Source organism: Peromyscus leucopus, chromosome 2 (genome assembly GCF_004664715.2).
Source record: "Peromyscus leucopus breed LL Stock chromosome 2, UCI_PerLeu_2.1, whole genome shotgun sequence".
Taxonomy (NCBI): domain Eukaryota; kingdom Metazoa; phylum Chordata; class Mammalia; order Rodentia; family Cricetidae; genus Peromyscus; species Peromyscus leucopus.
Genome location: NC_051064.1, coordinates 139,805,036 through 139,823,387, shown reverse-complemented (window position 1 = coordinate 139,823,387; position 18,352 = coordinate 139,805,036). Strand labels below are relative to the sequence as shown.

The window sequence follows — 18,352 nt, the reverse complement described above, 5'->3', positions numbered from 1 at the left end:
CAATGGGATGTGCTTTTCATTCGTATGCAGAAGCTTCTAAAAATATCTCAGGATTGAAAATCTTGCCTCTAAAAGACTCCTTACAAGAAGACGAATGAAAGCCAGGCAACTCATGGATGGAAAAATTCCAATTGTGTAAACAGAAAAATGATGAATAAGTGTCTATGTAAAAAGCAAAATTCGTACTATTTAAAACGGGGCTGGCGAGATGGCTCAGAGGGTAAGGACGCTTTAAATAAATCAGTTTTGTGTGTGCATGTGTGTATAGAGCTCAGAGGACAACGGGTGGGAGTCACTTCTCTCATCTTGTGGGTCTCTGGGATCCAACTTAGGTAGTCAGGCTTAGTGGCACTCACAGGGCCATCTCGCCAGCCCCAGACTGCTCATTTGGGTAACAGATTTATTAGAAGTTATTAATACTACAGACTCCATGGCAGAAGTTTTAGAGTTTTGTCCCACAAAGCAAAGTGGGGTTCCCTTCTTATGGGTCCAGAGAGCAGAGGAGGATCCCATGCATGTACTTAGCACTAAGTACCTGCGTGTAACCAGGCCCTCTCTGACTCTGGGTGACAGGAGAAGTTTAGCTGAGGCCACAGAGGGGGTGCCCATCAGCTCCTACGGCTGTGTCAGCTGCTGGGGTGCAGCTTCATCGACTGCAGCTCCTGATCCAACGCTTCTAAAGCTTTCCCCTCCCCTCTCCCCCTCCCTCTCTTCTTTTCTTCTGTTTCCCCTTTTGAAAGGAGAACTTGCTTTGTATTCCAGACTTGTCAGACCTGCAACCCCCCAGGCCCAGCATCCTGGCTGCTGGGCTTATGAGCCTTCAGCATCCTGAGTGCTGGGATTAGCAGCCTTTGCTTCCAAGCAGGGTCTCTGTCTCTCTTATCTGTAGCCAAAGCAAGTTCATTATAAGCAGCATCTTTTGGTTTTTTGAGACAGGCTTTCTCTGGGTGTCCTGGAACTCACTCTGTAGACCAGGCTGGCTTTGAACTCACAGAAATCTGCCTGCTCTGCCCCCCTGAGTGCTGGGATTAAGGCATGCACCACCACCACCTGGTCATGAAAACTGCATTTTAACTTCCAAATGTGTCGAAGTTTCCTTGGCTCTGGGTCTAGCAGACAGTTCTCTGTTGCTGATGTAAAGATGTCCGCTACAGTGGTTCTCAACCTTCCTAAGGCTGTGACCCCCAACTATAAAATTATTTCATTGCTACTTCATCACTGGAATTTTGCTACTGTTATGAGTCATGATGTAAATATCTGTTATTTCTGATAGTCTTAGGTGACCCCTGAGAAAAGGCCATTCAATCCCCAAAGGATCATGACCCGCAGGTTGAGAACCTGAGCACCGAGGCCCTAGGACGTGCTCCTTTTTCTAGCTAGCATCTGAAATGGCCCCGTCAAGCCTTTAGTTTCAGACATCCCTCAGCCCATTGGTTTTGCTTTCACAATCCAGACTCCAGGCATTAGGAATTATTAGAAGGATACACGATGTGGTTTGAATCCTTGGAGAGTCCCAAGGCACCTGGAGATAATTTACAGCCCCCTGCCCCCAGATGTAGGCTGCCCAGAGCCCAGTAGATGGCAGCACAGGACAGGACACCCTCATCTAGTCTTGGGCCATGCACTAAAGGGTGAGGCTCCTGGGTTGGTTTTGACCATTTCCTCTTCTCTCACCTCCTCACCCCATTTTTTGTTTTTGTTTTATTTGGTTTTATTTAAAGATACACAAGCCAACAATGGAGGGACAGTTTAAAGCTGTGGGCGACCAAACGTCTTTTCTCAAGAACAAACCTGTAGGCTGCATTTGCCACTTTAAAACACATGGCACAAATAAAAAGAGGCTAATCATTTTATATAATAATGTCATTGCGCAGAGAGGAAGAGAAGAAATTCGTCTCAACCATGGAAGCTTAAACCACACTGCAATTCGCCAATCAGGTTTGCTTTGCAAAGGAAAGGCAACTGTCTGAGGTTCTGTGCTCGGTCAGTCATTGGCACCGTGGCAGACCCAAAGTCCAAGAGTCAGACGGGATCGGCTGTGCCGGTATGCCTCTGCGCCGCCAGTACGCCTCTGGGAAGCGGACGTGTGTTCTCTGACCAGTGTGAATTTGGGTGGTGACTGCAGACCACTGCACTTGCCTGCTGAGATCTGAGAATTGCAGCCGACTCCGTCTCCCCAGTTTTTCTCTTTTGGAAAGTAGCAAACGATAAAGGGATCAGAAGAGCACATATCCCTTTTCAGTTTAAAACAGCTCATTACAAAATACATTTTCACTTGTAAAGGAGTCTCCCATTATGCTGTTTAACTCCGTTTGTTTGTTTTTTTAAGACAGGTTCTCACTCACCTGCCTCTGCTTCCTGGGTGCTGAGACTGAAAGTATGCACCACCACACCCAGCCAAAACCAAGCGTCTGCCACACAAGTTGGTCTAAATGTGTCAGCTAGAGAAAGTATAATCCAGGTATCGTGGCTCATGTCTGTAATTCCAGCACTCAGGAGGCAGAGGAAGAAGAATCATGATACCTGGTCTATCTAGTTAGTTCCAGGCCAGCCTGGCCTAGAGTGCGATTTTTTTTAGGGGGAAAAAAAGGAGCGAGGAACCATCCTTCAAGAGAGAGTTTTATTAGGAGTTATTAATGCTATAGGCAGCCAGGAGCATAGTGCAGCTAGGGTCTGGAGGGGTGAGGAGAGGGGAAGAGATAGAGACAAATAGAGGGGGAGAGAGGGAGGGAAGAAGAGGAGAGAGGGAAGGAGAGAGAGAGGGAGGGAGAAAGAGCACACATGCCTTTAGTCCTGACAGACACAGTGAAGTATCATTTTTTTTTTATTAAGGAAATTTTTTATTCATTTCTGCACCAGGAAGCAGCAGATTTGGTTAATAAGCGTGCCACAGTCAGATGCCAGGATTCAAGGATGGGGGAGGGGCCGGCACTGAAGTCACCTGGAGGGGATGGGATGGTGGATGGAGGTTTGTGTGGCCCACCTGTGAGACAGCAGCACCCGTGACCGGACACACTGGGTTTCCAACCTTCCCAGCAGCTTTACTGAAAAGACTCGATTGTCCAATGCAGGTTCTTAGCCTTTTTTGTAAGACAAAAACAAAAACAAAAACAACCCCCCCCCCAAAAAAAATCAGGCTGTCTGTTCCATTTCGCTGATGTGTATCTGGTGTTAGGCCAGCAGCACGTCCTCATCTCAGCACTGGAATGCAGCTTTAAATAGGCAGAGTGATGCCTCTTCCTCAAGTCTTTCCGCTCGAGATGACTTGGGGTCTTTATGTGTGTGTGTGTGTGTGTGTGTGTGTGTGTGTGTGTATGTGTGTGTTTGTGCATCTGTGCCTGTGTGTTCATGTGTGTCTGTGTGTGCTGGTGTCTCTATGCATTTGTGTGTGTATGTATACATGCATGCACATTGTGTGTGTTGTATTTGCATGTATGCACATTATGTTTGTGTGCTTGTGTGTGTCTCTGTGTACACTAATGTATTGCATGTGTTTGTGCACATGTGTAGGCCTGTGTGTTTGTGTGTATGCATGCATATATATATTTATGTGTATGTGTTTGTGTATGTGTATGTATGTGTACTTGGTATGTATATGTACACATGTGCATGTATCACGTGTGCATGCGTAGGTTTGTTTTGCATGCATCTGTGTTTGCGGTTTTTGTTACCATCTGCATGTTGGTTTCAATGTGTTTGTATGTGTGTGCTGTGTGTGTGCTTATGCATATATATTTTGTGTGTTTGTATGATCTTGTATTTGTATTTGTGTGTCAATGTGAGTTTGTTGTATGTGTGCTTGTGTATGTATACATGTCTATGTACATGCTTTTATATGCCTGTGTGTTTATAGTGTGAATATGTATGCATTTAGGTATGTTTGTGTGTACATGTATATGTACATTGGTGTTTGTGTGTGCAAGTGTATTTGTGTGTTTATGCTGGTGGTTAGTTTGCATCTGTGTGCTTGTGTCTGATCATTGATGTGTTCTGTCTACTTGTGCACTGTGTTTTTGTTTGTAGGTGTGCATGTATATTTGTATGTGTTTGTGTGTTTCTGTATGTTTGTACATATGTGTACACATGTGCATGTAGCGGCCAGAGGTTGACATCGAGTATCTTCCTTGATCATTCTCTATCTTTTTACTTTTCAGTCAGGGTCACCTGGAACTCACCAGCTCAGCTAGACTGGCCCAGGATGCTCTTGTCTCTGCCTCGACACCCTTAGATGTTGGGGTTACAGGTCTAGATCCTTATGTGGGTGCTGGGAATCCAGACCTGGGTCCTCGCACCTGTACAGTGAGCACTTGGCTCATGGGACCAGCTGTCAGTCCCGGCATTGGTATCTGTCAGCGAGCACTGGACTAGTGGGCCCTTTGGGTTTCCAGGGCGCTTGGATGGGGCTGCCTCCTCCTCCTCAGAGCGCAGGCGTCTCCTGTCCCCACGTCCTCTTCAAAGCTCAGTGTTTCACAGGCTCCATTTGAGACTCGTGCAGAGTCATTCCTGGGGTTTTAGGTTCTGCCACTGCGATGAATGTTTGCTTTCTTGATTTCCAGTTCAAGTCGGGCACTGCTGGTGCTTTTAAAGCTACCAGTTTTTCTGTCTCCGTTTTGTACTCTGAAGCCTTTTATTTATTTATTTAGTTGTGATGGAGTGTTTGGGGTTTTCCATCTGAAAGATCATGATGTGTTCAAACTGACAGTTTGATAATCGCACTTTCTCTCTCCTGGTTTGGATGCCCTTTGTAATTACCCAAGTGACTCGGTTTTGAATTTTTGCTCATTATTTTGCATTTTGCCCATCAGATATTTTACCCAGCAATCACAAAAAAAACTCTCAAAAATCTGCTTTTGATGAGAACAAGCTGTTTTGGAATGATAGCAGCAGAGTATGTCTGTAATGATAGATGAAAACGAGAAAATTGTGTCACTTTCCAATAGAATTAGTATATATTCTTCTTTTATTTCTTTTCTTGTCCTTATAAACATGCCACATAGTTGTTGTTTCAAACAAGCGTGTGATATTTACTAAATTTCTTGACTTAAGTCTGCCAAAATAATATTTTTTTGAGACAGAGTCTGATGTAGCCCAGGCTGGCTTCAACTTACTGTATAGCCAAAGACAGCCTTGAACTTCTAATCCTGCTGCCTCGACGTCCCAAGTGCTGGGATTATAGACGTGCCCCACCATGCCTTGTTTTATGCAGTGCCGGATCTTGAACCCAGGGCTTTGTGCATGGTAGGCAAGCACTCTACTAACTGAGCCACATTTAAATTAGGGCTGATGATATAGCTTAAGGCTTGGGTTTGATCAACAGTACCGAAGGTTTTTGCTTGTTTGTATTTTTGAAATTGTGATGCCATGGAGCTGAGATAATGCCAAGACTTTGAGATCCTCCATTGGCACAGCCACATCTGAATGGAATGGCAGAAGTCACAAAGCCAGCACAGCTGCTTGACAAGGATCCAGCAGAGCTGAGCCACATGAGGGCTGCCATGCCACCTTTGGTTTTCATCTCCATCTGTTACATGCTTGGGGCATTTTTAATATTTGTACAGTTTGAGGATATTGGGTTGATGGAAAATTCCTTATAAATCATCTATGCCTTCTCCCAGGAATGTTGCTTCTAAGCTTATCCAGGAAAGTCCTGAACATACTATCCCCCAACACACACTTTGAGGGAGATATCCTTATCTACTTGAAGGTCTTCCTTATGCCTTGGAGGTTGTGACACATAAAGAAGAAGCCAGAGGTCTCTTCATGAGGCTATGAGACATTATTGAAACATCTGTCCCTCTACTTACACAGGAACAAGATATTCAAAACAAAATTTATTTAAAAAGGTCAACAAGATCTGGTGGGCTAGAGGAGTTGGCCACAGTTCAGATTACAAGCCTCTTCCCACTGTACACTCAGACAATTACATGGCATACAACTCTGCCCTACATAGAGACATATTGATGAGCAAAGTGTGGAGTAGAAAGATAATGAAAGTAAGAGGTGTCAGGACCTCCCTCTCTTAGAAGTTAGCTCATGCAGAGCCACTATAATATATAACCAAGGAACAACAGAATGCCAGGATTAGACATGTAGACAAATTCTGTAAGGATATAAATGTGAACATTGATTGTAATAACTGCAGCTTTAGCCTGAGGATTTTTCCTGGGTACTCTGACCACTAAGAGTTAATAACACACTGCTTGAGACATGGCAAAATGCCCAGGGTGGTTGAAGATTTTGTTTTGGTCTAGTGTCCTTGAAGCAACCAAAACAACCAGCCTGAGCACAGGCTGTCATATGTCTCTAGATTCTCAAAAATTGGGTTATGGGGTTAATGAGTAATAATGATAATTCTGTTTATTAATGATGTCAAAACTTGAGGGGAAATGATTGGGAATAACTCTGTTCTGTCATAGTTTATTAATGATGACTAAAAGATGAGCAAAAGAAAGTGAAACACATGTCCAAAAACAAAAATGATATGTATGATCTATGTTTTGGAATGTCATGAATGTATACCTGCTAACTAAATCTGTATAAATAAAAAAACACTCTGGCTGCTAGTCAGTCAGGCTGCAAGATTCTCCCGACCACCATGGCCTGGCTCACTTCCTTCTCCCTTACACCCTCTGCAGGACCCATCCAATGCTGGGGATGGCTCCCAGCACTCCATAAACAAACAGAAGCTCCAAATAAATAGGAAAGAGACCCTGAAGCTCAGCCAGTCCCTCACTGTGGCTGTCCATTTTAACCAATGTATTTTCATTTCTCAAACATCGTATAAGATTTTTTCCTCTTGTCCCCTGCAGTGATGTTTTAAATCTCTCATAATCTTGAGCTGCCTGATCTGTGCATGAATCAAATGTGATAGATTTTAATTGCCTAAGTTTATCTTTTTAACAATTCCTTTAGAAGATCAGGCCTGGGGCTTGGTGCTGCCCATTGATCATGCTCCTTCCTCTTGGCATCCTGAGAGATCACAAAAGCTGTAACAGGTACATCCAGCCTGTGGCCTGTGGGCCACGTGTGTCCCAGGCCAGCTACAGTCCAACACGTTTGTACACCACAGTGCCATGTCTCAGTGCCAGTCAGTGGGATAGCCCGGGTATAGCACGTGTTCTGGATGCTGGGTGGAGTGGAGGGGTGATAGAGACTCTGAGTGGCTGAAGACTGGTCTCTGTTGGGTACAGCGTCCATGACTGTCTCATAGGTTCTCCCAGCCTCACGTGTCTCCTTAGACGTTATAGAGAAAATGCTCACATCTCTGTGTCACCCAGAATGAACCTGACTCAATTCCACCTGTGACCATGTTGCCTTTGTCCTAAAACTGGGGACAGGAGTGGAATGAAATGGATTCTCGTGTTAAACAGTGAGAATCAAAGCTGAGATGGAGGTGAGAACTCAGTGTCTCCTTCTGGCTAGGTGGTGTGAACTTGTCAGAGGCCCAGCTAGCTGTTCGCAGCGGTGAGGGGGAGACACTCAAAGACCAGCCATTATTCCAGATGGCTCTGGTATTCACTGTCCCTCTTCCTGACACTCCCAGGTGTCCTTGTGTTTTTGTGTGCCTGCACGTGACCGCACATCTGGAGCCTTTTTCCACAAGGAAGGTTCGTGTTTGTCTCTTCTTTTAAAAACCATTACTGAATGTATTTATTATTTATGTGAGTGTGCACATCCCTGAGCCCTGGCGTATGTGTGGAAGCTGGAGACAGGTTTGCAGAACAGTTTCTCTCCTAATATGTGAATCACAGGGATCGAGTTCAGGTCCCGGCTGGGCGGCAGGCACCTTGAGCCATCTAGCTGGCCCCTAAGCACCTTTCTAACTGCTCAGTTCTTAAGCCCCTGCAGTGGTCTCTTCTCTTCACAGCACGCTCTCACCACCGGCTGGTGGAAGACACGGTTTTGTTGTATTACGTTCACTTTCCTCTCTGGTCCTCCATCCACCGTTGGTGCCACCCTTTGCTTATTTAGATGTGTGGTTCCTTGAAAAGGACTCAGTGCTTGTGTAACTCTGTGTGTGCTTTTAGATTGTATACACGATCCTGCACTGCACACCCCACCCCTTTTTGTGTGTGCCAAGACTGTAAATTAGCAGAGGCTCCGCTCCGTTGCCAAAACCAGTCTGGCAGAATGACAGGCCTGCGAGAGGAGCCTGGATCTGAGGAAATAGCAAGAGATCTTCTGCCAAGCCTTGTAGGAAGCCGGGGACAACGTGGACCACAGGGTGCAGTTGTGGGGAGCTGAGCCGGTGGGTCCTGGAGCAGAGGATGAGCAGGGTCAGACCCTGGGTCGGGGTGGAGGAAACTATTTCTCTTCTTTTCTCTCATTATGTAGCCTGGGCTGGTCTCAGATTCAGGCTTCCTCCTCAGCCTCCCGAGTGCTAAAATTACAGGTCCCAGCTACTACTACAGCTAGCTAGAGAACTTTCTAGACTGTGTTTTTCTTCTGTTTTGCTCCCGATTCTGAGATGATTAAGCTCCAGAGGTGTGACGATGTCGCCAGAGCCCTTTAGAGTCAGAGGCTGGGCCCTGGCGGCCCTAACAAGCCGGGCTCAGCACCCACCCTCAACAGGCCAGCCAATTAAATGGGAGCAACAGTGAAAAGTAGAGAAAGATAGAGTCAATGTAGCCACGGTGGGAAGAGGAACAAAGAGGTTCAGTGAACCCCAAATCCATCTTCAGGGTCTTGACATGGAGAGGGCCCTGGTCAAGGTGTGGTCCTGCCCATCACTGACCCGGTGGTGCCTCTGCTCTGGTCACCCCTGTAAGGTGGTCTGGCGAGCCACCAGAACTGAGTGAGTCAGATTCTTCCTCAGGTTGGCACTAGAGATTCCCAGGGACATTCAGCTTCTTGGGATCGTCACCGAAGGGTGGGGCACAAGTGTCTGTCTAGGACATCTTCATTTCTGTCACAGCGACAGATGTCCCACATCACTGCCTGGGGAGAAATGTTGGAAAGCAGTGCAGGCTGTCTCCTGCCCTCCGAGTCCATCCCTTCCTCTCCTATCCTTATTCCCAGGGTGGCAGCAGGTCACGCCTCAGGATGAGGATCTTAGTTAGTGCTGCTGACTCAGGTGCTTGGTGACAAGGTGCTGAGCAAAGTATCTGCCTATGGCGGCAGCAAAGGGGATGATGAAAGGGATGGTTTCTCACCTCTCTGTCCCCCTACCCACAGTGACAGTCACCAGCAGACAGGACATTGACTGGGCAACACAGAGTATCTGACTCAGCCTCGCCAGCAAAGGGAAGGTGTCAGCTGTACAAGGCAAGGGCAAGAAACCGCCTGAAAGCCGGTGAGTATAAATGCTAATTATAAAGAACGTAATTATTGACACAGGCCAGCTTGCGAGGCACGAGGGAGCACACCTGGGTTCCTGTGTAACGGGGCACAGCGGGCCAGCCTCTCCGGGGCTGACTTAGTTTCTTTTCCTTTCGCTGTGATACCTCGACAGAAGCAACTCAGGAGAGAACGTGTGTGCTCTGGCTCACAGTTGAAGGTAAGCTAGCTCATCGCAGTGGGGACCTCAAGGGCATGGGAGCGCGAGGTGGCTGGTCACGTTTGCATCCACAGGCAAGAGAAGAGAGCAAGGAATGCTCCCCAGTACTCAGTTCTCCGTTTTATGCAGTTCAGGACCCCTAGTCCAGGGAATGGTGCCAACCACACTGAAGATGGTCTTCCCACGTCAACTAACAGAATCAAGATAATATACACAGGCGTTATCTGCCGGGTCGAGTCTGGCTTCTGTGCAGTTGACACATGAGGATGACTTTTTTTTTTAATTCCCTGGAGACAGGGTTTCTCTGTGTAGCTCTGGCTCTCCTGGAATTCACTCAGTTTACATGTTAGAGGATAACACACTGCCCAAACATCCTGAATTTAATAAGAATAATAATGAAATTGCCTTTTAAAAATTATTTGTGTATATATATGATGCATGGATAAGCACAAAGGTGCCTCCCACCCCACACACGTTTGGGTCAGAGGACAACGTTCTTCCCTTCCACCATGTCAGTTCCAGGGATCAAACTTGGGTTGGCAGGCTTGTTCAGTAAATATCTTTACCCACTAAGCCATCTTGCTGGCCCACCACCACCCCTCCCCCTCGATCCTTTTTTTTTTTTTTTTTTCTTTTGCTTGGATGGTTTGCTGGACTCATCAGTTTGGGCAGGAAGCATTTTGGGGAATGAGTTTTGAAAGGCAGTTTTTGTGTGGGCGTGGCACTTGAAACTGATTTTCCATGCCAGCGATCTTATTATTGCACAAGGCTCAGACTCCGGCATCCGGGTGACTTGAAAGCACGGAACAACTTCATGAAGCTCATCATCTCAAGCCTCAAATCCCAAGTTTTCATTTCCGAGAAGGGTGCCTTAGGCGCCTGGGTTGCCAAGGAGTTGTTGTAAGTTACAAAATCACTGTTTGGGGGTGGGAGGAATTAAAAAAAGTTTTTCTTCTATTGGCCAAAATGTCAAAAGAAAAACTCTCATCTGAGGGTTGGCATGGTTGTTTTTTGTTTTTTTTTGTTTTTTTTTTAATTTTTTTAAATGCAGTTTGTCTTTATTTTAATACAAATGAAAAAGTTAGCAGATTCAGACTAGGCAGAGGGATCAACAGAGACAGACAGCTGAGAGCGTTTACTTGTCCTCCTGCGCCCACGGACGTACCCAGAATTGGGGATCTCGCTGGTTTCTGGTTGCTCTTTCACGGGCAAAGAGAATCCTCGAGCTGTCAGGGCATTTTAAAGATCTGTGCAGAGCCTCTCAGTTTGACAAGTGCGGGCGGCACAGGATTCTATTTTTGCCCGGTGGCCAGCTTTGCACACGCCGTGGCTCTGGCAGGGTTCCGGGAGGAGGTCTGTGTCAGGCGTGTGGGCACAAGATGCCGTCCTCCATAATCTTTGTTTTCTTTAAGTTCAAAGTGGTGGAGGCTTCACGGAAGCAACTCCACTTTATTCCGCCAGTTTCGGCTTCCACGTCCTCCCATAAGCCAGGAGAAACAGCTCTGGCCTGGGGGTGGGGAGAGGGAGGCCTGCCTTTGACAGGGATGGCAGCTGTAGTCAGATTGGACACTTCTTGCCTTCTGTTTCCTCTCTTAATTCTCAAACAAGCCCTAGCAGGAGGCTCCACTTGAATAAGAGAGTCAGGGCTTAAGGTGGCGGGGAACTTACAGTTGGACCCATCTAGACTGACCCGGAAGCCTGTTCTTTTGTGTTGTGTGTTTGTGTCTCTGCGTGTGCCCACGCATACATGCATATGTGTGCACATTTATGGGTGGAAGCTGTAGATCAAGCTCAGGTGTGGGTCCTCAGGACACCATCCACCTTGTTTTTGGAGGCAGGGCCCCTCACTGGCCTGGAACTTGCTGATTGCCAGTGAGGCCCAGGGATCATCTGCCTGTCTTCGTTTTCCTAATTCTAGGATTGTAAACCAAGTGTGTGCTTTATGTCTGTGGGTTCTGAGGGTTGAACATAGGTCCTCATGGTTGCGTGGTAAGCAGTTTATAGGCTGAGCTATCTCTCAAAGCCTGTACTTTTAGCATGCATACTTTATATCTCATTTCACGTTAAGAGAACACACATGGTCGCTGATGAATTATTTTATTTGTAAGAGCCTCCCAGGACTCTCTTTGGTACTGAGAGGCAGGAAGTTGGATGTGAAGGGGAAGGTGGACATGGGAAATCTGTCAGTCCAAGGTAATAGAATGGTAGGGAAGGATCAGTCAAACTCATCAGGCTTTGGTGTCTCGTTCTGGGTGGCGACAGAAGGGCCCCACCTTGCCTCTAGGGTGGGAGAGGGTTTTTTTTTTTTTTTTTTTAATCACTAGGGAACTCGGTGGGGCTGGGGAGGGGTGTTGGAGGAGACGCGTCCAGATATGACCTCTCTCAGCACCTGGGCGACTTCCCACTGCAAAACTTATTGGGAAAGAACTGATACTTTAAACTGTAGCTTTTCCGGTTCCGGGCAAAGCATTCAGTGGCGACTTTGTCACACTGGCACAGCTGCTTCCTACAGGAGTTCTGGTTTGCTGAAATCAGGGGAAAACAGACACTGAGCTGCTTGTGGGGACCTGCCTGTTCTGGGACAAGCACTAGGGCTGCTGGGAAGGCGGAACCCCGTCTGATGGGGACACACAGCCCATCTGATGGGGACGCAGCAGCCAAGCACAGCACTACCAGGGGGTTGCTTTGCTTCCTGGACACCCTCTTCTAGGTTTTTTTTCCCCCCCTCAAAGGCAGGGTCTCATGTAGTTCAGGCTGGCCTTGAACTCTCTATGTAGCTGAGGATGACCTTGAACTTCTGATCCTCCTGCCTCCACATCCCGAGCTCTGGGATACCAGGCCTGCTAAATCATGCCCAATATATACAGTGCTAGGGGTGAACCCCAGGCCGTTGTGTATGCTAGGCTAGCACTCTGCCAACTGAGCTCTGTCTCTGGCCTCGCCTTCTTGCTAACAGACCTGCTTGTGTGAGGAAGCCCAGCCTCACTGGCCTTGGGATGGATGGTATTGGTGAGAACCTGTGTGGTCCACCTGTTCTCCTTGGCCGTGATTGGTCTGAAGGTAGTATGTGTGCAGCTTTATTCTGAATGAGGCGCCAAGAGACGAAGTCAACAGGGGCTTCTGGGAAGTGTTCATTTCCCCTCTCCAAAGAGTCTTAGAGAGGGAAAGCCACCTGTCCCTGGAGGCTAGGAGGGTTCTTGGAGCTATAGTGTGTCTTGGAGCGTAAGTACAGATGATGGCAACATGCCGGAGCCGAGGAGCAGGCCTGATCCTGGCTGTAGCAGCTGCCCAGACTTGGCACCACACTGCCCTAGAATTCTCACAGGTTGCCATCTTTCCAATCTGACCTTGGCCGTTCTAAACCATGCGTGACTCTCCTGCAGGCAGCATGGCTCACTGGTGCACCCCACCCCCATCCACCCAGCTAGTGTGAGCCTTCTTTTTGCTAACGTGTCTCTTGCTGCTTTACTAAATAGCAGGTCCCTGTTGCTGTAGTCCACAAACCTCAAGACGGTGGCCAGGAATTCTTGACCCTGCCCCTTCCTTGTCGCTCTGCTCAGACTCATCTTCACATGCCCACTGGGCAGCCCAGAGCAGCCTATTACGGTCCTCTTTGACCCCTTGGCCATGCTGTGCCTCCCCTGGGGGATGGCCCAGCCTTCCTCTCCCGCCCGCTGTGTGCCTCACTGGCTCTTAGGACTCAGCTGAGATCCCGCTGCTTGCAGGATCCACCTCAAGCCTCAGGCTGGGCAAAGGCCTTTTCTGCCTTCCTGCTGGAGTCTTCTGTGAGGTTCTTAAATTCCCCTTCTGCTCCAGCCAACTGCCCAGCATTTGGGTGCTCAATAAACACACGGGCGGGGGGGGGGGGGGGGGGGAGGGGGAGCTTGCCAGCGTCCCGGGGGCTTTCTTACCAGCGCAGGTGATTTTGCCCCCTTGGTATTTGAACTTGTAGGACAGAAATTTTGTACCACACCCACGTTTTTCCAGACGGTAGTAGCAACAGTCATGAGCCACGCAGCACCTGGTTGGGGGACACGTCTTATTGAGGCTGGCTTCTCACAGCCCTGGAGTCCTGGTGCCTCTGCACTTCCCTTGACCTTTGACCCTTTGCAGAGACTCAAAAACTTTGGAATGGTCTAGAGTGGAGTTCCCAAAGTGCTGACTATTTTGCTGGCTGGGATTTACCAGGGCCCTGAGGTAGCGGGCACCAGCCCTGCCCTAGTCCCATCCCCACCAGGGCCCTGAGGCTGTGGGCACCAGCCCTGCCCTAGTCCTGTCCCAGCCAGAGTGAACACAAGATAGGGAAGACTGGGGTGTCCTCACCGATCTGTCGCATCCTTGGGGGATCCTCTGCCACCCACGCCACAGTGGCAACCGTAGAAGGCATAGCTGGACTCAGCTCTCTTTCCTGTCTTAAGTAGGATCATTTGCCAAAAATTGGCAATGCTCCCTTGTATCTGTATTGGGCCTGAAAGGAAGTGGAGAAATGGCTGGTGAAGGGCAGTGAAGCCTGTGCCCCTCCTCTGTGTTGGTATCTCTCCAGTTCGTTCTCGCCCCACAAATGGCTTTCTTCCCCTTCCCACTGAGAGAGGGCTGGGGCAATGAGAAGGAAAGCTGGAGGGTGGGATGCCTCTTTCCCAGATGTCCCCCGACCCTGCGGAGTTCAGGGTCAGGTCTTACCCAAGGCCATGATCACGGCTGCTAGTAGCAAGAGGACCTTCATGTTGTCAGTCTGTGAAGGACAAATATCGACAGACTGGCCTGGGCATTTCCTCCCAGGCGTCTCAGCCTCTGCCCCAGACCCTGCTCTGATGTCTGACTTAGCAACCCTGGAGCACAGATGAGCTCTTGCGTGGGGCTAAGTCATAGAGAGCATAGAGAGTGGCTTTTAACAGTGCATCATGAGTGTCGCCTCTTGTCCTTTCCTGGCCCTGTGGGACGGTTTCTCATACAGGAATGATATGGTGCTGGGACCGCCAGCCCTTACACCTCCTTCCTTCCTCCTGAGAGACTGGACTTATTCCACAAAATTGGGAAGTTAAAGGTAACGCCTCTCCCCATTAGACACTCCACCTGCATCCTTACGTTAGGCTCAAGGCTTGGGAATTTCATCCATGGAGTCTGATCCCCAATCTTCTCATCCCCAACTAAAACTGCACATTCTCTTTGCAAGCCTTTCTAACCCTGTGTAGGTTTCACGTATACGCACATGCTCTTGAATTCTCCTTCGGCACCTTCCCAAACCTATACAGCATACTTGCACACAAATACTGTCTTGTACATGTTTACATGATGGGGGCTCACATCCACAGGCGTGTCCACATGCACACACATGCATACACCCACCTACACAAGCACTCAAATGCAGGCACAGGGCAGGAGTCTCTGGGCATTTACCTCTGGGATGCTGCTGCAGTTTTCTGTCCAAGGGCCTGTCTTGTTTTCCCTGAACTCCAACTGCCCTTAAATAGCTATTCCTTCTGCAGGGCTGGGGCTTGGTGAGGCACAGGGATGGAGAGGGGGCGTGGCCAAATAGTGGACTCTGAGATAAGCATACCCAGTACCCTGGGTAATCCCCGTTTTTCCCCCTCTTACCATCTGGCAGGACAGCCTTGAGGGCTGGAAAATCCTTCATTTCATGAGTTGACACCATAATAAATTCCAGCCAATTTTGAAACCTCGAGGGCTGCCGAGAAAAGGGCTCAGTTCTTGACTGAGGAACTTTCCATAATCCAATCTGGGAGTGACCTACAGGTCGCCTCCTAGCAGCCACTTCCAGGAGTGGGCAAGGACTGTGTGCAGCGGTGGGAACGGGAGTGTTGGTAAGCCAGGGATGTTCCTCTCTTCCGAAAGACTGTGACATTTGGGAAGAGGACAGAGGACATTGATTCGGTTTGTTCATTTCATCCACCCATCTTTCATTTGATTATAGAGGGTACACACTAAGCCTCTGTGAAGGTCCAAGGCTGCACAAACTTCTTGAGGGGTGATGAGGATGGTGCAGGAGTCCAGTTCTTGGGGTCCCCACAGTCCACTCCAGCACGGGAAAGATTGGATGAGGTTGATCCTCTGTCCCCCAAACAGCCAGCCCAGCACCTTCATATTCTCTTCTTCCTCCCCTTCATGCCCCTCCCCCTCTCATCCTGTATGATTTTCTTCTCCGTGTGTTTATGTGTCTGTGGTTGTGCCTGTGTGTGCAGGTGCAGGGGTGTGTGCATATGCATGTGCATGCACGTGGAGTTTAGGGGACAACCTTGGATATTGTTCTTCAGGAACTGCCCCCCCTTGTGTTTGGAGACAGGACCTCTCATTGACTTGGACTTCGTGCAGTAAGCTAAGCTGGCTGCCTGTGAGTCCCAGGGACCTGGTCACCTTCACCTCCCCAGCACTGGGATTACAAGGGCATGCTATCACACCTGGGTTCTTTACACGGGTGCTGGGGATTTGAACTCAAGTCCTTCAGACTGCAAGACAAGCACTTTACCGACCGAGTCACCCTACCAGTCCCATATGAATTTTTAAACCCACCAAACTACTGCCCCCAACCCCGTCCCTCCAAGTCCTCACTTGTTAGGCAATGGGCTTCTTAATGCTTCCTGAGTCTATGACATCTTTATTCACCAGGCTTCAGGGATACAGTGATTCGAGCACTTAAGTTTCTAAAGTAAACATCTTTCCCACTGCCCTCCATCCTGTGCTAAGAATTTGGCTTCCATGGCCTTAAGTAAAACACCAGACACTAGTCCTTCAGACATTCCTACGGTAGATGCTGTGGGATGCCAATCGAGCCCATCTATTCCTCACTCTTTCCAGCCTATGGCAGAGGAATATCATAGACCTAACTAAGTTCAAAGGGTCATGTTCAGGCCAGGACAAACCCAAACAGACACACTCATAACCTTTCTGTGTTCTTGGGAGATTATGAGCAGTCTTCTGGGACACTGAGTCATGGAATGGAGGACATCTATTCTGGAACATTCTGCTACTCTCAGAGAACCTAGTATGAGTAAGAAGTAAAGTATTTTCCCCATGAAGTTATTGATAAACAAGATTGATAATCATTGCATCATTATTTAGTTTATACTATGAGTCATTCAAGTAGATGTCCTCCTAAAAATTCAAATTTACTTTATTTATCAAAATGCAGATTTTCTCCAAATAATTTATTGGTTGTATGGTGTCTCCCTTTCATGACCTCACTTCCTGTTCAAGTTTTGAAACCTTCAAATATGACCCTGTTCAGAAATAGGGTCATTGCAGATATGAATTGTTAAGATGAGGTCATTAGAAGTCTGACCCTACATCCCTTGATGTCTTTACACAAAGGAGAAAAGTGGATTCAGGGAGGTGTTCGCAGGGTGACATTTCTACTCCCCAAGGAGCCCAAGATGCCAGCAAAGTACAGAAGGCAGGAGAGTCCTGGACAGACTCTCGCTCAGGCCTCCCAAGGACCCAACCACCTGGGCTCCTCTGGCCTCTGCTTCAGCCCTGAGCCAATCAGTTTGTGCTACTGATGTCAGCAGTGAAGGAGGTGGAGTCAGCATTCCAGGAAGTGCCGCCTGTGAGTTCCCTCACCACTTAGGGCCTTGTACTCAGGTGAAGCTCGATTCTTGGCTTTGCCGTGGAAAGTAGAAAGCCTTATCAGGCCAGGCCAGCAATGAAGCAGAGCTCAAGGACCCTTCAAGCATAGACCTTAAGCACAGAACTTAATGGAGAGATGCCCAGGGGAAAGTGAGACATCCTAAGTGTGGGTATGGGCTTCTCAGTGGAGAGTCACCCCTTGGTCCCATGGCTTTCTAATTTCCATCACTCAGTATAAATTACAGGAAGTTGAGGAGTCGGAGAGTTTTCTTTTATGAACGAAGTTGTAAAGTGGATTTACAAGGAGTGTTGTCGGGAAAAAGAAGTGCTAAAAATCAAGGTTAGAAATCATTTGGGCCCTAAGCAGGCACGGCTTAATTTGTCTTTAACGTTTTTTGGTTGAGATGTCTTTAGGAAAACGCCCCTCATCTCTGTGGGCAGTTCTGGTGTTATCAGCGGGTGTGTGGAGTTTCCTGGCTGTGCCAGCAGGAAGGATAAACCAGCCAGATCACAGGGTGAAGGGTTTCCTTCTCATGTCACACCACTTTTGGGTCTTTCTATCTTGCCTCCTTTAGACTACTCATTTTGGGGGGCTTTGCTGTTATTAGAAATAACAGCAAATACTTACCTGGCAGAGGAGTACCATGATCGTGAAGGTGGTTTTCTCAGCAAGGCTTATCCACTGCACTCCAGATGTGCTGACCCCTGCAGTTTCCCCAAATGTGGGGGTGGGGGGAACTTGACTATAATTTGTGGTAGAGGGGGAGCATTTGTGCTCTCCCCTTAAAAAAAAGAAAGAAAGCCACAATGAAGTAATGTACTCTCCAAAGCTCTCTGCCAACTCCTGCATGCCTCTCAGCCTAGGGTCCTTCCCAGAGGAGCTGATGCGAAGCCTACATCAAGGTTCAGGGAGATCTCATCCCCTCAGAGACCTCATCCCCTGGGGTGGACCATTCACCTTCCGTTCAACCTCTCAGGCTCTGGAGCACTTACAATAGGCAGAAGCTGCCTCCCCCTCCATACGTCCTGGTGACTCCACCAGGTCCAGGCTTTAGGACTGCATCAATACTAAGGACCCTGGTGACAGCAGATGTGATTTTTTAAAAATTTCTTATTTCTTCAGCACTTTTTCTCAGAATCCTGGCCACTGAGTTATGTTCCTTCCACCAATGTCTAACCTAAGCTCTTGGACATCACTGAACAAGACAAGATGTCTGCTCAAATGGGAATCACATGCTGGTTGAGGGAGATGAAAACCAAAATGTGTTCTCTGAT

At 48.1% G+C, this 18,352-nt stretch overlaps 2 protein-coding genes and 1 non-coding gene across 8 annotated transcripts in view; 2 read left to right on the top strand and 1 right to left on the bottom strand.

Moving 5' to 3' along the window:
• Nucleotides 1–8,130: 8,130 nt before the first annotated feature.
• The window catches only part of Pla2g5 (phospholipase A2 group V), a 42,258-nt gene continuing 32,036 nt past the window's right edge, over nucleotides 8,131–18,352 (top strand). For 2 of the 6 annotated variants that reach the window (XM_028875296.2, XM_037203122.1), the window contains exon 1: nucleotides 10,242–10,396. In XM_028875296.2, coding sequence (XP_028731129.1) covers nucleotides 10,311–10,396 — 86 coding nt within the window. In that variant the 5' untranslated portion in view covers nucleotides 10,242–10,310. Of the gene's footprint in view, nucleotides 8,277–9,174; nucleotides 9,293–10,241; nucleotides 10,397–18,352 lie in introns of those variants that run through there. The other 4 variants (XM_037203124.1, XM_028875297.2, XM_037203123.1 and 1 more) reach the window with 4 other exon arrangements.
• Pla2g2a (phospholipase A2 group IIA) lies at nucleotides 11,578–15,000 on the bottom strand. The gene is made up of 5 exons (XM_028875302.2): nucleotides 14,894–15,000; nucleotides 14,177–14,228; nucleotides 13,820–13,964; nucleotides 13,408–13,517; nucleotides 11,578–12,021 (listed from the first exon to the last, which is right to left on the bottom strand). Exons 2-5 carry the CDS (start codon nucleotides 14,217–14,219, stop codon nucleotides 11,879–11,881), a joined length of 441 nt encoding a protein of 146 aa, XP_028731135.1. The 5' UTR covers nucleotides 14,220–14,228; nucleotides 14,894–15,000; the 3' UTR covers nucleotides 11,578–11,878.
• Nucleotides 17,698–17,862, top strand: LOC114697260. The gene has a single exon (XR_003735134.1). It is a non-coding gene; the product is annotated as a U1 spliceosomal RNA (small nuclear RNA).